A 19,343-nucleotide genomic window follows, 5' to 3' on the forward strand; every position below is an offset into this window, starting at 1 on the left:
ATAATTATTTATTTGCACCAAAAAAAATAAATATAATAAGTAAAACAATTATATAATAAACTATTATTCCAAGAATTGATGTTGTTTAAAAAGTGTGCTAGCATTTTTTTTTCCACTAAAATACGCTTCCCTAGACCTAAATATGTTTTACAGGGGGGCTAGATGTAAGGGTGTTAGAAACATATGATGGGCTAGCTTAGAATAATAAAACTATTTTATTAAAATTTAGAATGAAGAATTACATTGTAATTATATATATAAAATTTTGACGTTATATAATATTATTTTAGAATATTGAATGTTACTATATAAAATAAAATGAAGTAAGTTAAAGTAGAAATCGCGATATATATATTATAAAAGGTCATTCGTTTATTATAATTATCATTATAAATTATTTAATTAATATTATTATTTATTTTAATTAATATTATAATTTATTTAAATACATTTTATAATAAAATTTTATTATTTTTATAATTTATTTAAATTATTATTTAAATTAATATTAAAAATTTATTTTAATTGATATTTAAATTAATATTAAAATTTATTTTAATTAATATTATAATTTATTTAATTAATATTATAATTTATTTAAATTAATTTAATATTATATTTTTATTTTTATTATCATTATAATTTATTTAAATTTATGATAATTATTATTTAAATTTATAATATTAAAATATTATTTATTAACATCTATAACAAAGGTATACATTTTTTATTTAGTTAACAGTAATTTTTAAATTTGGCGATTCCTCATATATAACTTTCTCTATTTTTAAAATCATAGAATGCCCTTTTTTTATACACACTATGTGACTAAGAAAACCATAAGATAATAAATAAGATATATATTAATATTTAACATATTTCATAAAATAACTTATTACTTTAACAACACTACTAACTCTTGGAATTTGCAAAAATATATTTTTTTAAAAAAGGGATATGCTAAATAATTCCCTTTAATGAAATATTAATAAACATACACTTTTATAATAATGTTATAATATTTTTACTTTTTTCTCAGATACAGTTTTATAGTATTCGAAAATTATAACCTCGAATTTTTGTGGGATTTCGACGGCTCTTTCAAAAATTTGACCATTTTGCGGGGGAAGCTATTTTTCCACTTAAACCCACGTCTTTGTTTGTCGGTTATAAGGAAATTGGTCGATTTTGTCGGTCTGACGGGCAAAACGGATAATACAGATATTTCCGTTATCTCCAACGGCGACAAGATTGCTTGTAACGTATTTATACAAATATATACAATATTTTTACTCTATAAAATTTTTTTTATTACTCGAAGAATCGTTTAATTTAAAACCAGGGTTCTGAAAACTGGGTCCCTTACCCGTACTTTTTCCCGAATCTGGACCGAGAGAAGGTTCAGAAATTTTATGATTTTTATGTTTAATTTATAACAAAAATGAAAAACTATTAGGGCTACATCCAAACTTGAATTTTTTTTTTTGATTTTACTCTTAATACATGCATTTGTCATAACTTGATTATACTTCCTTTTCAAATTTTATCCAGCATTTAGATAAAAATAGGCTATTAAAACCTTTTTTTTAAAACTCTTATTTTTTTTAGATAATTTATTAGTAATTTCTAATGTTTAGGTTTGGGTAGACTCGTCCCTGACTAGTTCTATTTTAAATTTAATTATGGACCCTTACCGGGCTGGCGAAAATTTTATCGGGTCCAAAACACGTATTTAAACTAACACTAATATTTTTCTCATTTTAGTAAAAAAAGGTTTTTTTTTGGGTGGGAGGGAGGGGGGGGGGTGAAGGTGGAATATAATTCTGAAAGAAAGATATAAGGAAAACATTATATATTATATATTTAAAATTTTTTTATTGATTTAATTTTTGAAGTATTTTACAATTTCGCTAAAATAAATTTCTAAGCATTTTTTTTAAAATCTAATTTTTTCCCCATTTTTTACCCACATTTTTACATTTAAAAATCAGTTTTTTTTTGTTCTTTTACTTACCTAGATATAACCTATTAATTCATAATCCATAATTTTTCCTCATTTAAAAAAAACATCCAATTAGGCGAAGTTCAAAAATTAGCTCTAACCGTGTTCTTCGTTAGGAGTAAGATGGCAATAATCAGATGGGAAAGCTTTAAGTCTCACGACCCTAGATCCCGATTGAGTTACATTCTATCATACCGAGAATTACCTTCACACCTTCCTTACGGCTCATCTGAAGCCAGAAATATCAAAGAATTGGATGATTCCGAAATAACTCAAAAAAGAAATCATTCATTTTCATCGATCGATCTCCAACAACATACAGTTCTTTCTAACTCTATCGATGCAGCTAACGATCCAGAAAAAAGTCAGAAAGGTTTTGGCGTTGTACATCAAGAAAACGATTCGAACACCAACGACCTCAACAATAATGCGATGGAATCGGGAGAAAGTTGGCATCCAACGGTCAATTTTTCTCAAGACAAGGACGTTTGTGACTCCGAAGATCCTTGGAAAATAGTGGACGTGCCCGCTCACAATAGATTATCTATCGAAGAGAAAGCGTTCGATATCGACAATATTAAGGGAAATAAGAATTTCAAAAATAGCCACGATGATAATTTTGACGATAGGGAGTCATTTGTCACCCAAAATCATCGAGATAAAAAGCAAAATTTTGTGTTATTTTCCAAGTTTCGAGCCATTTTCGATGAAGAATATACGAACGAGAACCTTAACGGGCCTAATAAATTTGTTGACAATAAACAAAAAACACCTTTCGTTAAAGAGATGATTAAGGATCTCAAACCTTATACCTGGTACGCCGTTTATGTTAAAACGTTTACCATGCCTTCAGAAAATTTTGGTGCTCGTAGTGACATCGTTTATTTTCGAACCAAACCTGATGGTATATCTTAATATGTTTCTTATTTTTGTATCTCATTTTTTATATTTTGGTTATTTTGATTGAATTCAGCAACCGTCCGATAAGCTTCCCTATTGTCTAGAATAGAATAAGATACCAGCCATTTAAGTGATTTACCTAAATGCGGAGTTAATGTTTACCGCTCGAAGAGTATTCTAATGTAAAAATGAATTCGAAATTCTTTATAATTTCGGCAACAAAAGATGGGGGGGCAGTTCTAAGTGTTTCCTGTTCGCGTATTTGACTCTTAACAAAAATAAAATGGTGAAGACTACAATCATACCGTGTAACCATGTTTGCGATGGTTTGGGATCTGATTCACTATTGAGAATTCATGAAAAGTGAGAACCCATGAAAAGAGTATTAGATTGAGGAAAGGGGGGTCATTCACTTTTCAACATGGAATATACTGGCATGACCATTCTTCTTAACCATATCTTACTTTCTCTAAGATCTTCAGTGGGTCAAATGTAGGAAACACCATCATAATTATGATTTCCCTAAAATTATTATGGACCATAATCATAGTCTTCAACTCTTTACAAGGTAATGCGGCAAGGAGTGGAATATTTATGTCTCTCCCAAAACCCTTATTTTATTGCGGGTGTTTTGAAACGAATTATTTCTTATGATAGTAAAATCCCTCGCTCCAGGGCTTTTTGAAACAGGAGAGGCAAGATTTTGAGGGTATTTATAAAAAAGACCCCAACAAATATGATTTTTATCATCAACTTTTCGTTAACTTTTTATTTGTTACTTTTTGTATTTGCATCTGCTAAATCGATGTTACCTTAAATAATGAGGAAATTGCATAAATAATGTTGTTTCGCATTCGTTTTTAACGCAATAAAGATATATACTATGTAGTTAAACATCCATATGATGTTTGGTCATGTTTATTTAGATTGTCTAAAAATAAAAATGATTATGAACCTATTAATATGTTATATAACGCATGTTTGTATATCAGAACCTAGCCCTCCCTTGAATCTGAGAGGCCTCCCGCTTAAATTCACATCTAGTAGTTTGAACATAAAATGGTCGCCACCAAAATTTCCTAACGGTAAAATAACTAATTACATCGTAACCTGGAAACGAATAATCCCCCATAAAAATCTGAACTTTGCCAGGGATTATTGCCTTCAACCATTACCCGCGACAAGTAAACATATTATAATATATATTTTTTAAAAATATAGTTTCTTTCTATTTCTCGTCATCCATAAATATAGTAATATAGTAAAGTGATCAAATCGTATATGTCGATCACACTGCATAACCTCGTAAGTGACATATTTTCAAAATACGTATTTTTTTGCAGAAATATATATATTTAGCTCCTCCATATCATCACATAAAATTTCAAATCTTAATCATTACTATAAACATTTTTAAAAAATCATATTGGGGTACATAGGATAACATCCAATAATATCTAAATTTCAATAATAAAATATATATTTCATGAAAGAAAGAAGATAAAAATTTCTAGGAACGCATATAAGATGGTATAAAGTTTTATATTAATTATTTAGAAACATGTTTTTATTTAAAATCAAATTATTAATAAATTTTTTTTGTCTCTACTGAAATTTTTTGAAAAGGAGAAGGACAACTTACAAGTAGAGTTTGGCAAATATTTTACGAAGATTTTTTTTGCCTAAAATTTTGAGCAAAGATCATATCTTTTGAAAGATAAAAAAAATTTAAAGATTAAAAAAAAATTGTGGTTTCAATTATGAAATATTTTTTAATGCATAAAAATCACAAAATTTGGAATTTGGCAAAATTCGATTCTCAAAAAATCTTCTTTTTAAAAATTATCCTTGCAAAATAATTTCTTTTTGATCAAAATGTTAAATTCTACTACAAAGTTTTGCAGTGTGACCGGCGATATAATTTAATACTATTTTAACTGTAAAGTTAATAAGTACTTTTTTTTGTGATTGAATAAAGCGCAATACGTTTTCAGTAACGGTACCAAAGGAGATCACCATACTTCCCCTTTTCCTTTGAATGAAAATTTGCTCAACAATCCTTATTCGAATGACAATATATCGCACCCCAAGTATTGCCCTTGCGACCAATTAGACCTAGCTAACAGCGCCAAGGTTAGAAAAGTATCCCGGTACGATGAACGAGAAGAGAGGGATAAAATCGCCTTCGAAAATTTTTTACACGACATAACCTACATCAAGAGGTTAGCCGTAAATATTTCTAGCTTTTAACAACTTTCCATTTTTTAGGCTTTTTAATTTCTCTTTCCCTCGGGGAAGGATTATATAATGCTTGTTATACTTTAACAATGTTGCATTTTTTTGTTTCACCATTTTTTTTATAAAATTTAATTTATTGCAACCATTTTTAAAAAAAAAAAAATTATTAGATATTTGCGTTTAAAATAATGATATCAATATATAAAAAAAAGTCTAAAAATTATATATTAATTTTTAAAGACCAGATTTTAACGCTCAAGAAGAAAGGGAAGAAGTAAAATTATTGTACTATTCCTGGCTCAAACTAAACGAATCTTCCCGGGGTTCCCATCACACAGTTGACAAACTAAACGATATATTATATAGCAATTACCAGCAGGGCATCTCGAATCCTTATGGCAAAATAAAATTCGATAATTATAATAATTCAGACTCTGATTTCAATAACTCTCAGCGGGTAGAAGCGACCGATAATATCATACCAACATCATCATCATCATCACTTAATCTCCCGTTCGAAGCATCTAGCAAGATTAATAATAAAACGCTCGAAATAACACAATATACCGATCCAGCCTTGATCGTTAGAATGGCTACCGTAATCGGTTTCAACAATATTAGTTTCAATATAACCGGGCTCAAGCATTTTCAACACTATAAAATCTCGGTTTATATTTAATTTGTTGAGTAATTAAATACCTCATTTCCTTTTTTTTAAAAATAAAATTTAAGGCTAAACTAATATTTTATTCAAACTATTATATATATAATTCTTAGGTTAAAGCCTGCCAAGATAACTTATCAGATCTTCCCAAAATATATACCAATATTAAAAATAATCCCAACACGCTCAATAACGTTAATTCAACGGATACTGACAAAAGTTTACCTTACCCTGACCCAAAAGCGGACAGGAAATGTAGTCAGGAAACACTGATCGTATTGAGAACTTTGCCATTAGGAGGAGCCGATAATATAAACGTGTCGACGGTCAAGACCGAAGTTTTTATCTCCAACCAAACCGCTAGGATTCAATGGGAGGCTCCCGAAAACCCAAATGGCATGATAGTCTCTTACGAGATATTGTTTCGCGGAATTGACCATCCAAATGTTTATTCAATTATCATAAAATTAATATTCCTTCCCCCCACCCGAGTTTTCTATAAATATAAAGTTTATTGAAATTAGGATTAAATTAATTTTTAACTATATTAGCTTAAATTTGTTTTCCATTAATGCTCGTTTATTATTATAAACAAAGTAAATTAAAAATATCTCTCATTATTCAAATTAGTCCCAACTTTCCTCTTCTCCGTGCTATCTTTCTATCTTCGAAATTCAACTGTCTTGATTGACACTTTCAATAAATATTTGAAAAAAAATAAAATAGATATTATATTAATTTTTGTATGTTTTTAAAATATTAATTTTTTTTGAAGGGGGGGGGGGTGTGGGTGAGCTGGGTGGGGGGATTCTTATAATATTCGACTTAATATTTTATAGCTTAATTTTTTACGATGCAATACCATTTTTGGATTTTATATAAGTTGAAATGTTTAATTAATCCCAAGACCAATATCGTTAAAATTCTCATTAATAAAACTTTTTGCATTTCTAGGCGTGTAGGAGCATCAAATTTTTTTTATTAAACTAATCATCATATGAAATTATTATAACCAATCCTATTTTAAAGATTAACAATTTCGGGCACATAAAAGAAATATTGGGAAAAAAAACAAAATAATTGTTAAAAAAATTTATAATTAAAAGATATGTAAAATGTAAATAAAATATGGCTCATAAGTGAAAATCGTCTTTGTGATTGCGCCAATTTTTGAATAATTTGTTCTGTGCTTGGGATTAAATCGATGAATATTAAGTAAGGTTGAACCATTTAACCGTGGTACTCCTAAGATAGGTTTTTATTCTCTTTAATGACGAAAAAATTCTTTCATTTTTTCTTGTGCTTATTGGTAATGTTGCCAAAGTATATAATTTTAAAAAAAAATTCCAAAATATATTTTAAATTATGCAATGCTTCCATTGCGTTTCTAGGAATATCATCTAGTAAAATTAATCTATCGTACCAAGATTTAAAATCAGAAATCAATTGGCCTTCAGATACATTAATATCCTCTGAATAAAATTCAGCCAAGTATTTGATTTTTTCGAAATCAAGATTTAACATTTCCCGAGAAAGATTTATAGGTAATAAAAATTGTAAATTAAATAGCCTCATTTGGTGAACCATAAATCTTATAAATTAAGAATGTTTCCAAAAGTGGAATAAAAACTAATTTTATAATAGTCCTCAATTGATTCCATATTTATATTGAAACGATTTGTTTGTCTTGGTGCAAGCTGAGTGCAGATCTCAAATTATATAATTTGGCTTTCTCCTCAACAATCACAAAAATTTCATGAAATTCGTGATCATTTCTTAATTTTTGAAGTTGCAATATAAATATATTGGCGATTCTCACAGTTTCCTCCAAATCTATATTATTTTTTGAAAAATATTGTACAAAATTGCTGTGCAATTAAACAACTTATTTATACATTCCCATTTTTTCGGGAGGGGGGGGGCTGGGATACTCCCCTACCCCGCTGGATACGCGCCTGTGCATTTCTTATTCAATCATTTGAAAAATTAAATAACTCAGTCAGATCAAAAAATTTTTTTTTTTGAAACAAATTTCTTTTTTTAAAAAATTTATAAGACAACTATTTTTTTTTAAATTCAAAAACAACTTTTTTTAAATATTGAATTCAATAATAAATTAATATAAATAAACGAAAAGGACTCATAATATACATAGTAATATGCTGTGCAGATAACCCACCTTACATTTGGATATGCGGATCTAATAAATATAGATTTTATCATTAATGAATTAGTGTTAATGAATTCTATTTATTATATATTTTAATTAAAATATCAAGTCTTAACACAAATTAAACAGAGATATAATTATTTATAGGTAGAAAACAAAAATTTTGGAGAATATACTAAAATAATGATTAATTACCAGATATAAATTTTCTGTTCAGAAAGATAATATACGAACATTATAATCTAGGGACATTTTTTTCCGCTGACAATAGGTCCAGCGGACATTACCTTTTAGTAACCCTACCAAGGAGTAAATTATTCATATTTTTTTTGCAAAAAACTGAAAAAAAACTAGAGATTATATCGTGATTGCGTATCAATATCCAATTACCAAACGTACAACGGATGGCAACGCATATTGGACCCCGGAAATTATTCGTTTACACTCCAATCAACGTCCTTATATAAAAAATCTGAGATGGCCCCCGAGTTTTATGTGTATATGCCAGAGGGTTTAATTTTTTTTTAGAAATGTTTTAATAAAAATTGATATATATTCTTAATACATGTTAAAGTTAGAGATTAGTTGTGAATTTTTTCCCCCGAAATCTATGAGACAAAAATCAGGGCTTCTAACCCATAAATTTTTTAGCCAGGTTCGGTTCGGGTTCACGCCCAAATCAAAATCGTTTATCCGATTTGGTTCAACCAGTTATTTTCAAAAAATGGGTTCGGATCGGGTTCATAAAGAGTCTGAAAAACAACGGGTTCAGGTTCTCGAAAAATGCCCTCTGAACCTGGTTCACAGTTCCGGGATCGAATTTGACTTAAATCCCCGATAAAGCTAGATTCCGTAAGTATATCACTTGTAAACGTTATATTACTTAAACACTCCCCTCCCCCCCCCCCCCCCCAAAAAAAAGAGAGAATTTTGCCAATATTATTTACGGCAAAATAAAAATATTTAGATTATTTTTATTTGTTTGTTAGACGAACACTCTACAACATCTCAGTTCAAGCGTATGTGGCTAACTCGCCGAAAAACAATGGCCACCTGGTTCGCCGTTATTTCGGCCATTTTTGTTTTTGCTGTAGCACTTTGGTCAATTTATTGTCTCTGCCTACGCAAGTTTTTAAAAATGATTTTACTTTCTTTTTTTTGAAAAAAAGAGAGCATTATGCGTTTGAACTATTAAAACTGATATCTAATATTTTTTCGCAGACGATACCAATGTTACGCCTTTTACGATAAGAAACATAAGAAGTTCGTTTACGGCGGAAGGAGACGGTATCGTGGAGGAAGAGGAAAAAATGGCGATTATTATTATAAAAATGGCGATGGTGTTAATATCATTGATGGCGTTATTCCCCCTATAAATGGATGGGTACTTATATTATATTTTAAAATCACTCCATTTTTAAATTCTTTGCTAACAATTGAAATGAGGATCAAATAAAATAAAGAGTATATTTTTGAGACTTTTTTTTAAAAAAATATCAAAGTTGGCTTTCTTCTAATTACTTAGTTAGTGTTTTATAAGCATGGTATAATTGTGGATTAGAATTAGACCAATATCACGGCGAATAATTAGATTTGTCTTATATGGTGCACATATTATCAATTTTTATTTATTTATTATAAACGAATTTCAACATTATTAAATCGATTAATGTTTAAAAAACGATAATGAATTTTATTTGTAATTCTTTTGGTATATATACATTTATATAATTATCCAATTTAACTTCTAATAATATGCAATTTGATTAACCTCAATAATATAATATTACATGTCGGAAAGTTATAATATAATATACAAATAACGTCCTTTTAAAATATATAACGTGAAACGTGACCTAAGATATATCTTAACCTTTACAATAATAAATATTCAGATGTAACAAATATCATGTTCCTTAGGTTTTTACCCATATATATATATGATTTTGATCAAAATGCCTAAAAAAATCCGTTTTCATACTTGTACTTATTAGTTATTACTATATATTATTATGTATTATAAGGTATACACGTCCATTAACCCTGATTACATCAACTCCGCCGAAGTTTACGTGCCGGACGAATACGAAATTGATCGTTATAAGGTGATAATTGATCAAGACTCACCCCCCTTAGGACAGGGTTCTTTCGGAGTAGTTTACAAGGGAAAAATATTGCTATCACAACAATCTAATGATAATACAACGACAAATAAAGATGATAGTAATTTAAAAAAAAATAATCATAAAATATTAACTTCCAGTTGAAGGCTAATAAAATATTTTCTACTTTAAATGTTAAAATAACACCTAAAGAGTTGTTGGTAGGTTTAAATACGGCATTGACACTCCACGATAGAATGGAATGATCATAGGGCTTAATATGGACAGATAGTGGTCAATTTATATTAATGTTACATGTCAAAAATGACATGTACTTTTTAAATCTAAGATTCCTTAACAGATATCATTACAGGGCCGCAATATTTTCTCTGGGAAGGGGGAACATTCATTTTTTTTTGAAAATTTTTATATTTAGCATATAATTAGATCAAAATTACTTCTACACTGACTCTTATAGAGAAATCTACTAATTATCAATATTTAGGATATGAATTAAGTTGCATAATATTCAGCATGGTATAATATCATGATAGTACATTTAGATAAACTACAAAAATTTCGCCGGGAGTAGAAATTCATTTGATTGATGAAAAGGTGTGCTTCCAGCCCTCCCCATGCCCATATATAAAGTAATTAATGTGACTTTTATAGCACATCTATATTTAATCAGACTTCGAACTTTAATAACTAATTCTCAGGCGCGTACGCAGGAATTTGGTCTGGGGGGGATAATAAATTTTTAAGAAATAATATTGTTAATTAAAAATACTAAGCATAAATTTATTAGGATTAATAACTTTTCTAATACACAATTTTAAACTAATGTGAATTAAAAAAATTATATATACAAACCGGCATTGAAAAACTATAAAATAAATGTGAATTATAAAATATAAAGTGAATATAACCCACGATATAAATCACTTAAATGACCCAAAATTGAAATTTGAATTTTTTGAGCTTTTAAAATACATAAAGTATAAAAAATTTAAATGTTGGAAATATAAATTAATACACAAATAGTTTCTTAGGAATAATTGTATTTTGTATGTTTTGAGCTAATTTTCCAATTATCAATCCTTGCTTGGCGTTAAATGTCTATGAATATTCAAAAGATCCAAATCATTCAATCTACTTTCAGAAATTGTATTTCATAGGTAATCGGACCGTATTTTCAGATTGTTTTAAAAAAATATCCGGGCCGAGCTGTATATTTTAAAACCAAATATTTAAAATTGCCATTATTAGCTATAAAAATCTAAAATAAATATAATTCATTTTAAAAAAATTCGGGCAGGGCCTGAAAATTTTTAAAAAAAAAACCCGGGCCGAAAAAAATTTAAAAAAAAAATCTGGGTCGTATCCTGCAAATGGTACCTCTGCAGGGCTCTGTTATTCTCCTTAAAAAAGAGAATGTTCTCTCATTAATTAGTTTACTTATGGGAAGAGTTGCTAATTTATATATATAACCATTTTAATACATTGGGAATATAATCTAAAATGTGTTTGAAATAATGCAAATCATCCATAGTATTTTTTAGGACTGTATCAACCATAGTTATAATCATAGTTATTCAGCCAATAAGGCATCATAAGATATTTTAACATCTTCATGATAAAAATCTAACAAATATTTATTATTTTTTCTATCACCATCTGAAAAAGGTTGGAAAGGTTTTTGTGGTAGTAATATCTGCGGATTTGTAAGTGCTGCATGATGAATTAAAAACCATTCATTTATTTGGGTTATAAATGTATCTAAGAGAGGGGACATTTGTTTTATAATACTCTTCTACAGATCCTATATTAATGTTTTTATGATGAGCTTGTGCAAGTCGAGGGGGACAAATATTAAAGTATAGCTCTGCTTTTGACTCAACAATAACATATAAAATATGAAATCAACATTAACTTTAATTTCCTTGAGTTCTAATAAAATGCTCTCCGCTATTCTCATCTTCTTAATCAAGTGAATGTTATGTTTTTGAAAAGTATTACATAAAATAGTTGTATAATTAAATAATACATTCTAATGAGAAAAAAAATTTGGAATAAGTATTGAATCCAATAATTTTCTTGGAAATATTTTTTTCAAGCCATTGTGATATTTCAGTAATAGCATTAATAATCGGCTCTTCTAACTCCATAAAAGCTGTTACTGCTTGATGGCGGAGACTCGATCTCGTTGGACAAGCTTGCAGTTTCTTTCTCCTTGTTGGACAAGGAGTTTCAGAGATAATTATTATTTGACTAGAAATTTAGATAAATTATACGCCACTAAAATTTGAAAATAATAGGTAAATACGCCAAGGAAAACTTGAAATCGAAATTAATTGATAAAATAACCTAGTAGATGAATGTGATAAATAAATGTAATTAAATATATATATGAGATAGGAATAAATATTAAAAAATATAAATTAATATTAACAAATAATATTTTTGAAAAATATAATACAAATAATATTTTTGAAAAATATAATCCGGCATCTGCATTTTTTGGCTTGGGGGGGATTTGTCCCCTGTCCCCCCCCCCTCCCCCGCTGTGTACGCACCTGCTAATCCTAGTATTTATTAAAATAAAATAATAATTAATTAACTGTCGAAGTCGATATTAAGTACAAAAATTAATTAATAAAATACAGGGTCGATGATAAATCAATTTTTCTCCTTATTGTTATTATACATACAGGGGCTTCCACTTGCTAGCCAAAAAATTTTGAATAGTGGGCCATATTTTTAATATATATTTTTATATACCCTTATATTCATCCTTTTGCGGGCCTTCGTCCGTTTTGCCCTTACCCGTATCTAACCGGTAGTATCTTTGAATTTTTATTTTATTCTACTCATTTTATCTAAAATATATTGATAAATATTAAAATATTTCTTAAAAACTAATAATGACTTTCTCTATTTCATATTGATTAATTTCAAAAGGAAATTAATAGAAACACAAATTATACCTTTTTTTGTTTTGTTTACTACTTTATTTTATTTAAATGTTACAGATGTGTATATAGATTGTGCCATCAAGACTATCAATGAATCGGCGTCCGCCAACGAAAAATTGCAATTTTTAAAAGAGGCTTCAGTTATGAAGTACATTATTTAAATAAATAATTTTAAAATATTTAAACATTAAGCTTCTCTTTTTTTGTTAGATTTAATTTTTAAAAAAAATTATTATAATCTTTTTAAATTTGAAATAGTTTTAATTAACTATCATAAATATTCATTTAGATCCCTCTTGATTTTATTATTTTTTTAAATTATTTCCAGGATATTTATAAATTTATTTAACAGTCATTTTACTAGATTTCTGATTGTTTACATTATTATAACGAAAACAAAAATATTTTAGAGGTTTCGATTGTTATCACATCGTAAAATTGTTGGGTGTGGTGAGCAAAAGTCAACCTACTTTAGTACTGATGGAACTTATGGAGGGAGGAGATTTAAAAACTTTTCTGAGAGCTCACAGGCCACATACAGAACAGGTTTACCTATCCATGTGTACCAGTATATTTTCTTGACCAATATTATATAAAGGGTTGTAAATTTCTCAAGAAACTCTAATTGAAGAAAATTTTCCGGGAAACAACGCTAAATTTTTTTTTAAAAAATGCTTAGTTATTTTTCATGCTTTATTGAAAATATATAGACTATTTAATATATTATTTAAACAAGTATGATATTATTTCAATTATTTAGTTTTTCATCTTCGTTTGAAGATGAAAGATTCCAGATCAGAACTTGAACACCTATAATCGAATATTTTATTATTTGTCTCGCAACATCTATCATATATCTTTTTAACCTTTGATCTCACTTTATTCTAACCTCAGTTTTTAAATATTTCAATTTTAAATATATTTCAAACAATTAAAAAAATTCCTTCCAATTGTTGCGACTGAAAAACTGAGATAAAATAATTGTAAATTGTTGCAACTGCTAATGAATATAAATTGTTGTGAATGCTAAACTCAGATAAAATAATTCTTTATTGTATTTATAAAATAATAAAATCGAATAATAATGATAATTTTCTTTTTAAAATAATATTTCATATTTTCAATAACATTTTAAAATAAAATCAATAATCCCAATAAAAAAAATATAAAAAAATATACAAGGTTATAAAACGCCCCCCTTTTTAAGGAACAAAAACCCGGGGCAAAAATGATACAATTTCGAGTAATTATTTTAGAAAAACAATCAGTATATAAAGTTTAAATATAACTCACATATATAAGAATTGTTTTTATGTTTATTCTTTTTTTTATCATTTCATACATCCTTTTCTGGTCTTCAATGATAGCCGTCGAAGTATTGTTACAGTTGAATCAAAGAGTCGATTATAACGTTGTTGTCCTTTTAATATTGCACCGTTCATCTTTTACGTTTCGGACAGACGGTATTGGGTTTATGAGTCCTAGATTGATTGATCCATCATTGGTCAGTCATGATCATTCAGTTAGGTATCATCAATCTCATAATTGTAATTGTTTGTTGAAGGTAAGGTGTACGGAGCCCCTATTTTGCCCCTCTTAAATTTGCTAAAATTTCATCAATTCTTGGTAACGGGTATTTTACTTCAACTACCCATGGATTAAGAGTAACACGGAAATCTGCACAAATTCTCAACTTTCCATTGGCCTTCTGCACCGGAACTAATGGTGTTGCCCATTCACTATATCCAATAGGACAAATAATTCCATCACGTAACCAATTATTTAATTCATTTACGTATGTCTACTTCATAATCCACCAAACATCCCAATTTTTCCTCAAAAATCTTCATATTTAACCCCTAAATTTATCACCGTATTTCGTAACTTTTCCAAATTTTCATATGACTCTTTTTCTTTTAACAAATCTTCGTTTTCCATCTTTTTTCTTACAAATTTCGCCGAGAATTTTAGTGATACAGGCAATTTTTCCTGCTCTAAATTTGATTCTTTATATATTTTATCACATTTTATATAACTATTCTTTAACTCGGATTCTTCTTCAAATACCTTATTATCAATTTCCAACTTAAAATCCTCAACATTAGCTTCCCAAACATTATCGATTTTCAAATCCAAAATTTTATCCATTTCATTTTTATAATTTTCGTCGCAATTAATATTTACAATTTCAGGAAAACCTTGATCAATTTCCCCACTTATTAATTTTACATTTTCCGTAATTTCCAACATATTATCTATTAAATTTTTAATTTTATCAATACCCTTAACTTTATTTTCCACACAAACAATTTCTCCATTCTTTATACTTCTTTCATTACATTCTAATTTGATTTCTTCGTTCATTATTTCATTTTTAATCTCCAAATTTTTAAAATCATCATCAGTTTTTGAAACAACATCTAATTCCAAATTATGAATTTCTTTAATTTTCTGATTATTATCCATTAAACTTTTAATTTTAATATTTTCTGACATCATATTTTTTACCAATTTATTTTCTACGTTTTTAATATTCAACTCCTCTACAGTCATTTTTGGTATTTCAATATTTTCATTAACTCTATTTTTTACCTGAAACATATCCCAAAAATTATTCTCTAACCCAAATTTTGATATCCAAGCCCAACCCATAATCGCACCAATTTCTTCCTTAAGTATCCAAAGATCCAAAAAATACATTGTCTCTTTAATTAATACTGGTAAATTTACCCTTCCCAAAACTACAATTTCAGTTCCATTTAATTGTTTTCTATTATTTTATCATTTATCATTTGCTTATTAGGCCATAATTTATAAAATTCTTTTCATCCCATGACTGATATAGTAGCTCCTGTATCCAGTAACATTGTAATTTCTTTACTGCCCACATTAATTTTCACACGCGGACAATCATCATAATTACTATTATTTTTTCCCATTAAAATTGGCATATTACAAATTTGAACGTTTGACTTGGGCTGCTCATTTTCCTTATTTTTGATAACCGAATCATTATTACTTATTTCTTCTTTTATTTTGATTCCCAATTTATTTTTAAAACTTAATGTATTTTTCGGTATTAATTCGCCCTTTTGATTTAATGGGTTTTTCGATGTAATAACCCCAAATGTTGTTTTTTTCACTATCATACAGTCATACTATAGGACAATCCCTCGCATAATGTCCGATATTTCTACACCCAAAACAAGTTATTACTTGAGCATTATTTCCTTCATTTTTCGTTTCTTTAAGTATTACATTATTATATTCATTTTTAATATTCGTTCCTGGTAATCCGTTTAATCGATATTCTATAATTTATAATCCACTCATCACAGCTAACCCCTAGAAGAATCCGCTGTCATCCCTCTCCGAATCAGAGATTAGATAGTCGAAGATATCGTCCCAGGTCTCGGAATACTCCTCCTCGTCTCGCATTAATGCCCCCGTTCTTTCCTCCCAACCAACTCCCATCAAGTCTCTCCACGCATCCTCTTCAGATATTTCCTCACCATTAGTCTCTTGTGAATCCGCCTCCCTTTGCTCCAGCCCTCTCCCCACTCATTCCACGGCGGCGTCACCCCCATTTCCTCCCCAGCATCCAATCCTAGCATATTCCTCTGTTCGTCCACCTCTCCCACTCCCGCAGAATCTGACTGTTGCTGTTGATTCCCCCATTCAGGCCACATCAACTCCATCGTCCCTTCCACAGCGTCCAATTCGAGCAAGCCCTCCTCGCTCCCTCCCGCAAAATCCGACAGTTGTTGATAATCCCACCACTCACGTCACCTCTCTGGTCTCCTCAGTAGTCTCCGGCGTTCCTTGGGCACCACCTTCTCACATGTCCTCTTTCTCCACATAAATGGCATATTCGTCGATCTCTCCGTCTCCTGGTTCCACCAATTCTACCTGATGTTGAATACTTTTTAAGCGTGGATTGGAAAAAATGACGCCGGTAAGCAGAAGCTGGATTTTCGAGGATGTGGAGATGCATTTTGTGATGGCGCCCCGACAGACATCGCCCAGAATGTGGATGTCCAGAGGGGAAGGGGGTCGGCGGTCATCAGGTAGAATTGGTGGAACCAGGAGACGGAGAGATCGACGAATATGCCATTCATGTGGAGAAAGAGGACATGTGAGAAGGTGGTGCCCAAGGAACGCCGGAGACTACTGAGGAGACCAGAGAGGTGACGTGGCCGGAGTGGTGGGATCATCAACAACTGTGGGGTTTTGCGGGAGGGAGCGAGGAGGGCTTGCTTGAATTGGACGCTGTGGAAGGGACGATGGAGTTGATGTGGCCTGAATGGAGGAATCAACAGTAACAGTCAGATTCTGCGGGAGTGGGAGAGGTGGACGAACAGAGGAATATGCTAGGATTGGATGCTGGGGAGGAAATGGGGGTGACGCCGCCGTGGAATGAGTGGGGAGAGGGCTGGAGCAAAGGGGGCGGATTCACAAGAGACTACTGGTGAGGAAATATCTGAAGAGGATGCGTGGAGAGACTTGATGGGAGTTGGTTGGGAGGAAAGAACGCGGGCATTAATGCGAGACGAGGAGGAGTATTCCGAGACCTGGGACGATATCTTCGACTATCTAATCTCTGATTCGGAGAGAAATGACAGCGGATTCTTCTAGGGGTTGATGAGTGGATTATAAATTATAGAATATCGATTATTATTAAAATAATTTTTTTTAATATTAGAATATCGATTTTTATTAAAATAATGTTTTTTTTAATATTTTTTGTTATTTTTTTTTTTCATGATATTTTATTTATTTATTATTTGTTAAAAAAAAAGAAATTATTATTTGTGTTGATATATATATATAGAGTAGATAAATAAAAAATAATTAGTCTCGTCATTAATTTTGAAAAGTTGAAAATAAGGAGCCTTATCAATTTTTTGTGTTGAAGAACAAGGTTAGCGAAGAATAAAAATATACTTAAGGGCAAGGTAAACTTTAAATAAATATATATATACTTTAGGGTTTTTTAATTGGTACAAACTTCGCAGGATCGTGATCACTAATTTTTCTAGAAAAAAAATGGATAAAATAGTTTTAAATATATATATTATTGTCAAAGCATAAATTTTATTATGGTCAATTAATGTTTTTAAATTGTCGATTTTAAAAGATGGCCAACTCGATATTTTAGCCAAATGTTATGCAAGCCGCGAGATTTCGTTAAAAGATATCCAAACCTTTTTGCCATCTATGAGCAAAATATATTGGGCAAATCGAGCTGTTTAACAACACTTATGTCAATAATAACTACTTTCTGAAATAATATTCTAAATTTTATAAAAATCTTTATAGTATTAGAGATATTGAAAAAATATAAGGTATTTTATTAGTATCATCTTTACCAACTTTCATCAGGTTGAATGAATGTATTGCGAATTGGCATAAGATTGGGATTTTGTCAATGTGGGCATAATTATTGAAGAACTATTTTGAATATTGAATTGATTTTACTCGTATTTTGGTCACGAAATTTCATTATATTAGAAGCCATTACTTTTTCTTCTTCTTAAATTTGTTCTAAACTTTAAAACTAAATTTTCTCAGCTTAAAAAATAGTGTAAATGGTTCATTTTAACACTCGAATAACTATATATGAGGGTAGGGTTAGGTTTATGTTTTAAAAAAATAGATCTGTATATATAACGCTCAATCAGTATCGGGATATTTACCTATCGAGTGTGTGTAGCAATGATCATATAATGAGTGGCATTGATTATAAAACATCTTTATATGTAATTTTTTATCCAAGCAATCATCAAATACTGGATCAACCAACGTGCTAGATCTCGTAAACGTGGATAATCCTGATAACCTGGATAATCGTCCCCATAGTTCTATGAGCCCCGTCACTTCTAGCTCACCTACCAACGAAACTACAAACTCGAACCCCAAACATTTTTCCCCCTCTTCCATAAAAGAATCTATTTTAAAAAGAAAGCCGCTTACATTTAATCAGTACTTGCAAATGGCGGGAGAGATCGCGGATGGAATGGCTTACCTATCGACACTGCACGTAGTGCATAGGGATTTAGCCGCTCGGAATTGCATGGTGGCCGAGGATATGACTGTCAAAGTTGGAGGTTTATTTTTTTTAAAAAAAATAGATTTATTACATTTAAAGAATAATATAAATCGTCGCCATTTTTAATATGAAAATGAGAATTTAGAAAATTTGCCCCATCGCGATAAACTAAAGTGTCTATTATTATTTAGGGTACCCAGCAGGCTTATCCAAATAATATTATATTTAATGAATCGAATACTG

General features: G+C 29.7%; 1 protein-coding gene across 1 annotated transcript in view; it reads left to right on the plus strand.

Annotated features, from left to right (window-relative positions):
- LOC135929561 (insulin-like peptide receptor) overlaps positions 1 to 19,343 on the plus strand; it is a 52,421-nt gene that overhangs the window by 28,841 nt on the left and 4,237 nt on the right. Inside the window, exons 11-23 of the mRNA XM_065466207.1 lie at positions 1,040 to 1,257; positions 2,079 to 2,906; positions 3,895 to 4,086; positions 4,881 to 5,124; positions 5,381 to 5,807; positions 5,918 to 6,250; positions 8,329 to 8,485; positions 8,964 to 9,102; positions 9,196 to 9,358; positions 9,999 to 10,197; positions 13,109 to 13,199; positions 13,462 to 13,597; positions 18,828 to 19,158. Of these exons, the coding sequence (XP_065322279.1) occupies positions 1,040 to 1,257; positions 2,079 to 2,906; positions 3,895 to 4,086; positions 4,881 to 5,124; positions 5,381 to 5,807; positions 5,918 to 6,250; positions 8,329 to 8,485; positions 8,964 to 9,102; positions 9,196 to 9,358; positions 9,999 to 10,197; positions 13,109 to 13,199; positions 13,462 to 13,597; positions 18,828 to 19,158 (3,458 nt within the window). The remainder of the gene's footprint in view (positions 1 to 1,039; positions 1,258 to 2,078; positions 2,907 to 3,894; positions 4,087 to 4,880; positions 5,125 to 5,380; positions 5,808 to 5,917; positions 6,251 to 8,328; positions 8,486 to 8,963; positions 9,103 to 9,195; positions 9,359 to 9,998; positions 10,198 to 13,108; positions 13,200 to 13,461; positions 13,598 to 18,827; positions 19,159 to 19,343) is intronic.

The sequence above is a fragment of the Gordionus sp. m RMFG-2023 genome, chromosome 1 (assembly GCF_954871325.1).
Source record: "Gordionus sp. m RMFG-2023 chromosome 1, tfGorSpeb1-WG-v2, whole genome shotgun sequence".
NCBI classification, from domain to species: Eukaryota; Metazoa; Nematomorpha; class Gordioida; order Chordodea; family Parachordodidae; genus Gordionus; species Gordionus sp. m RMFG-2023.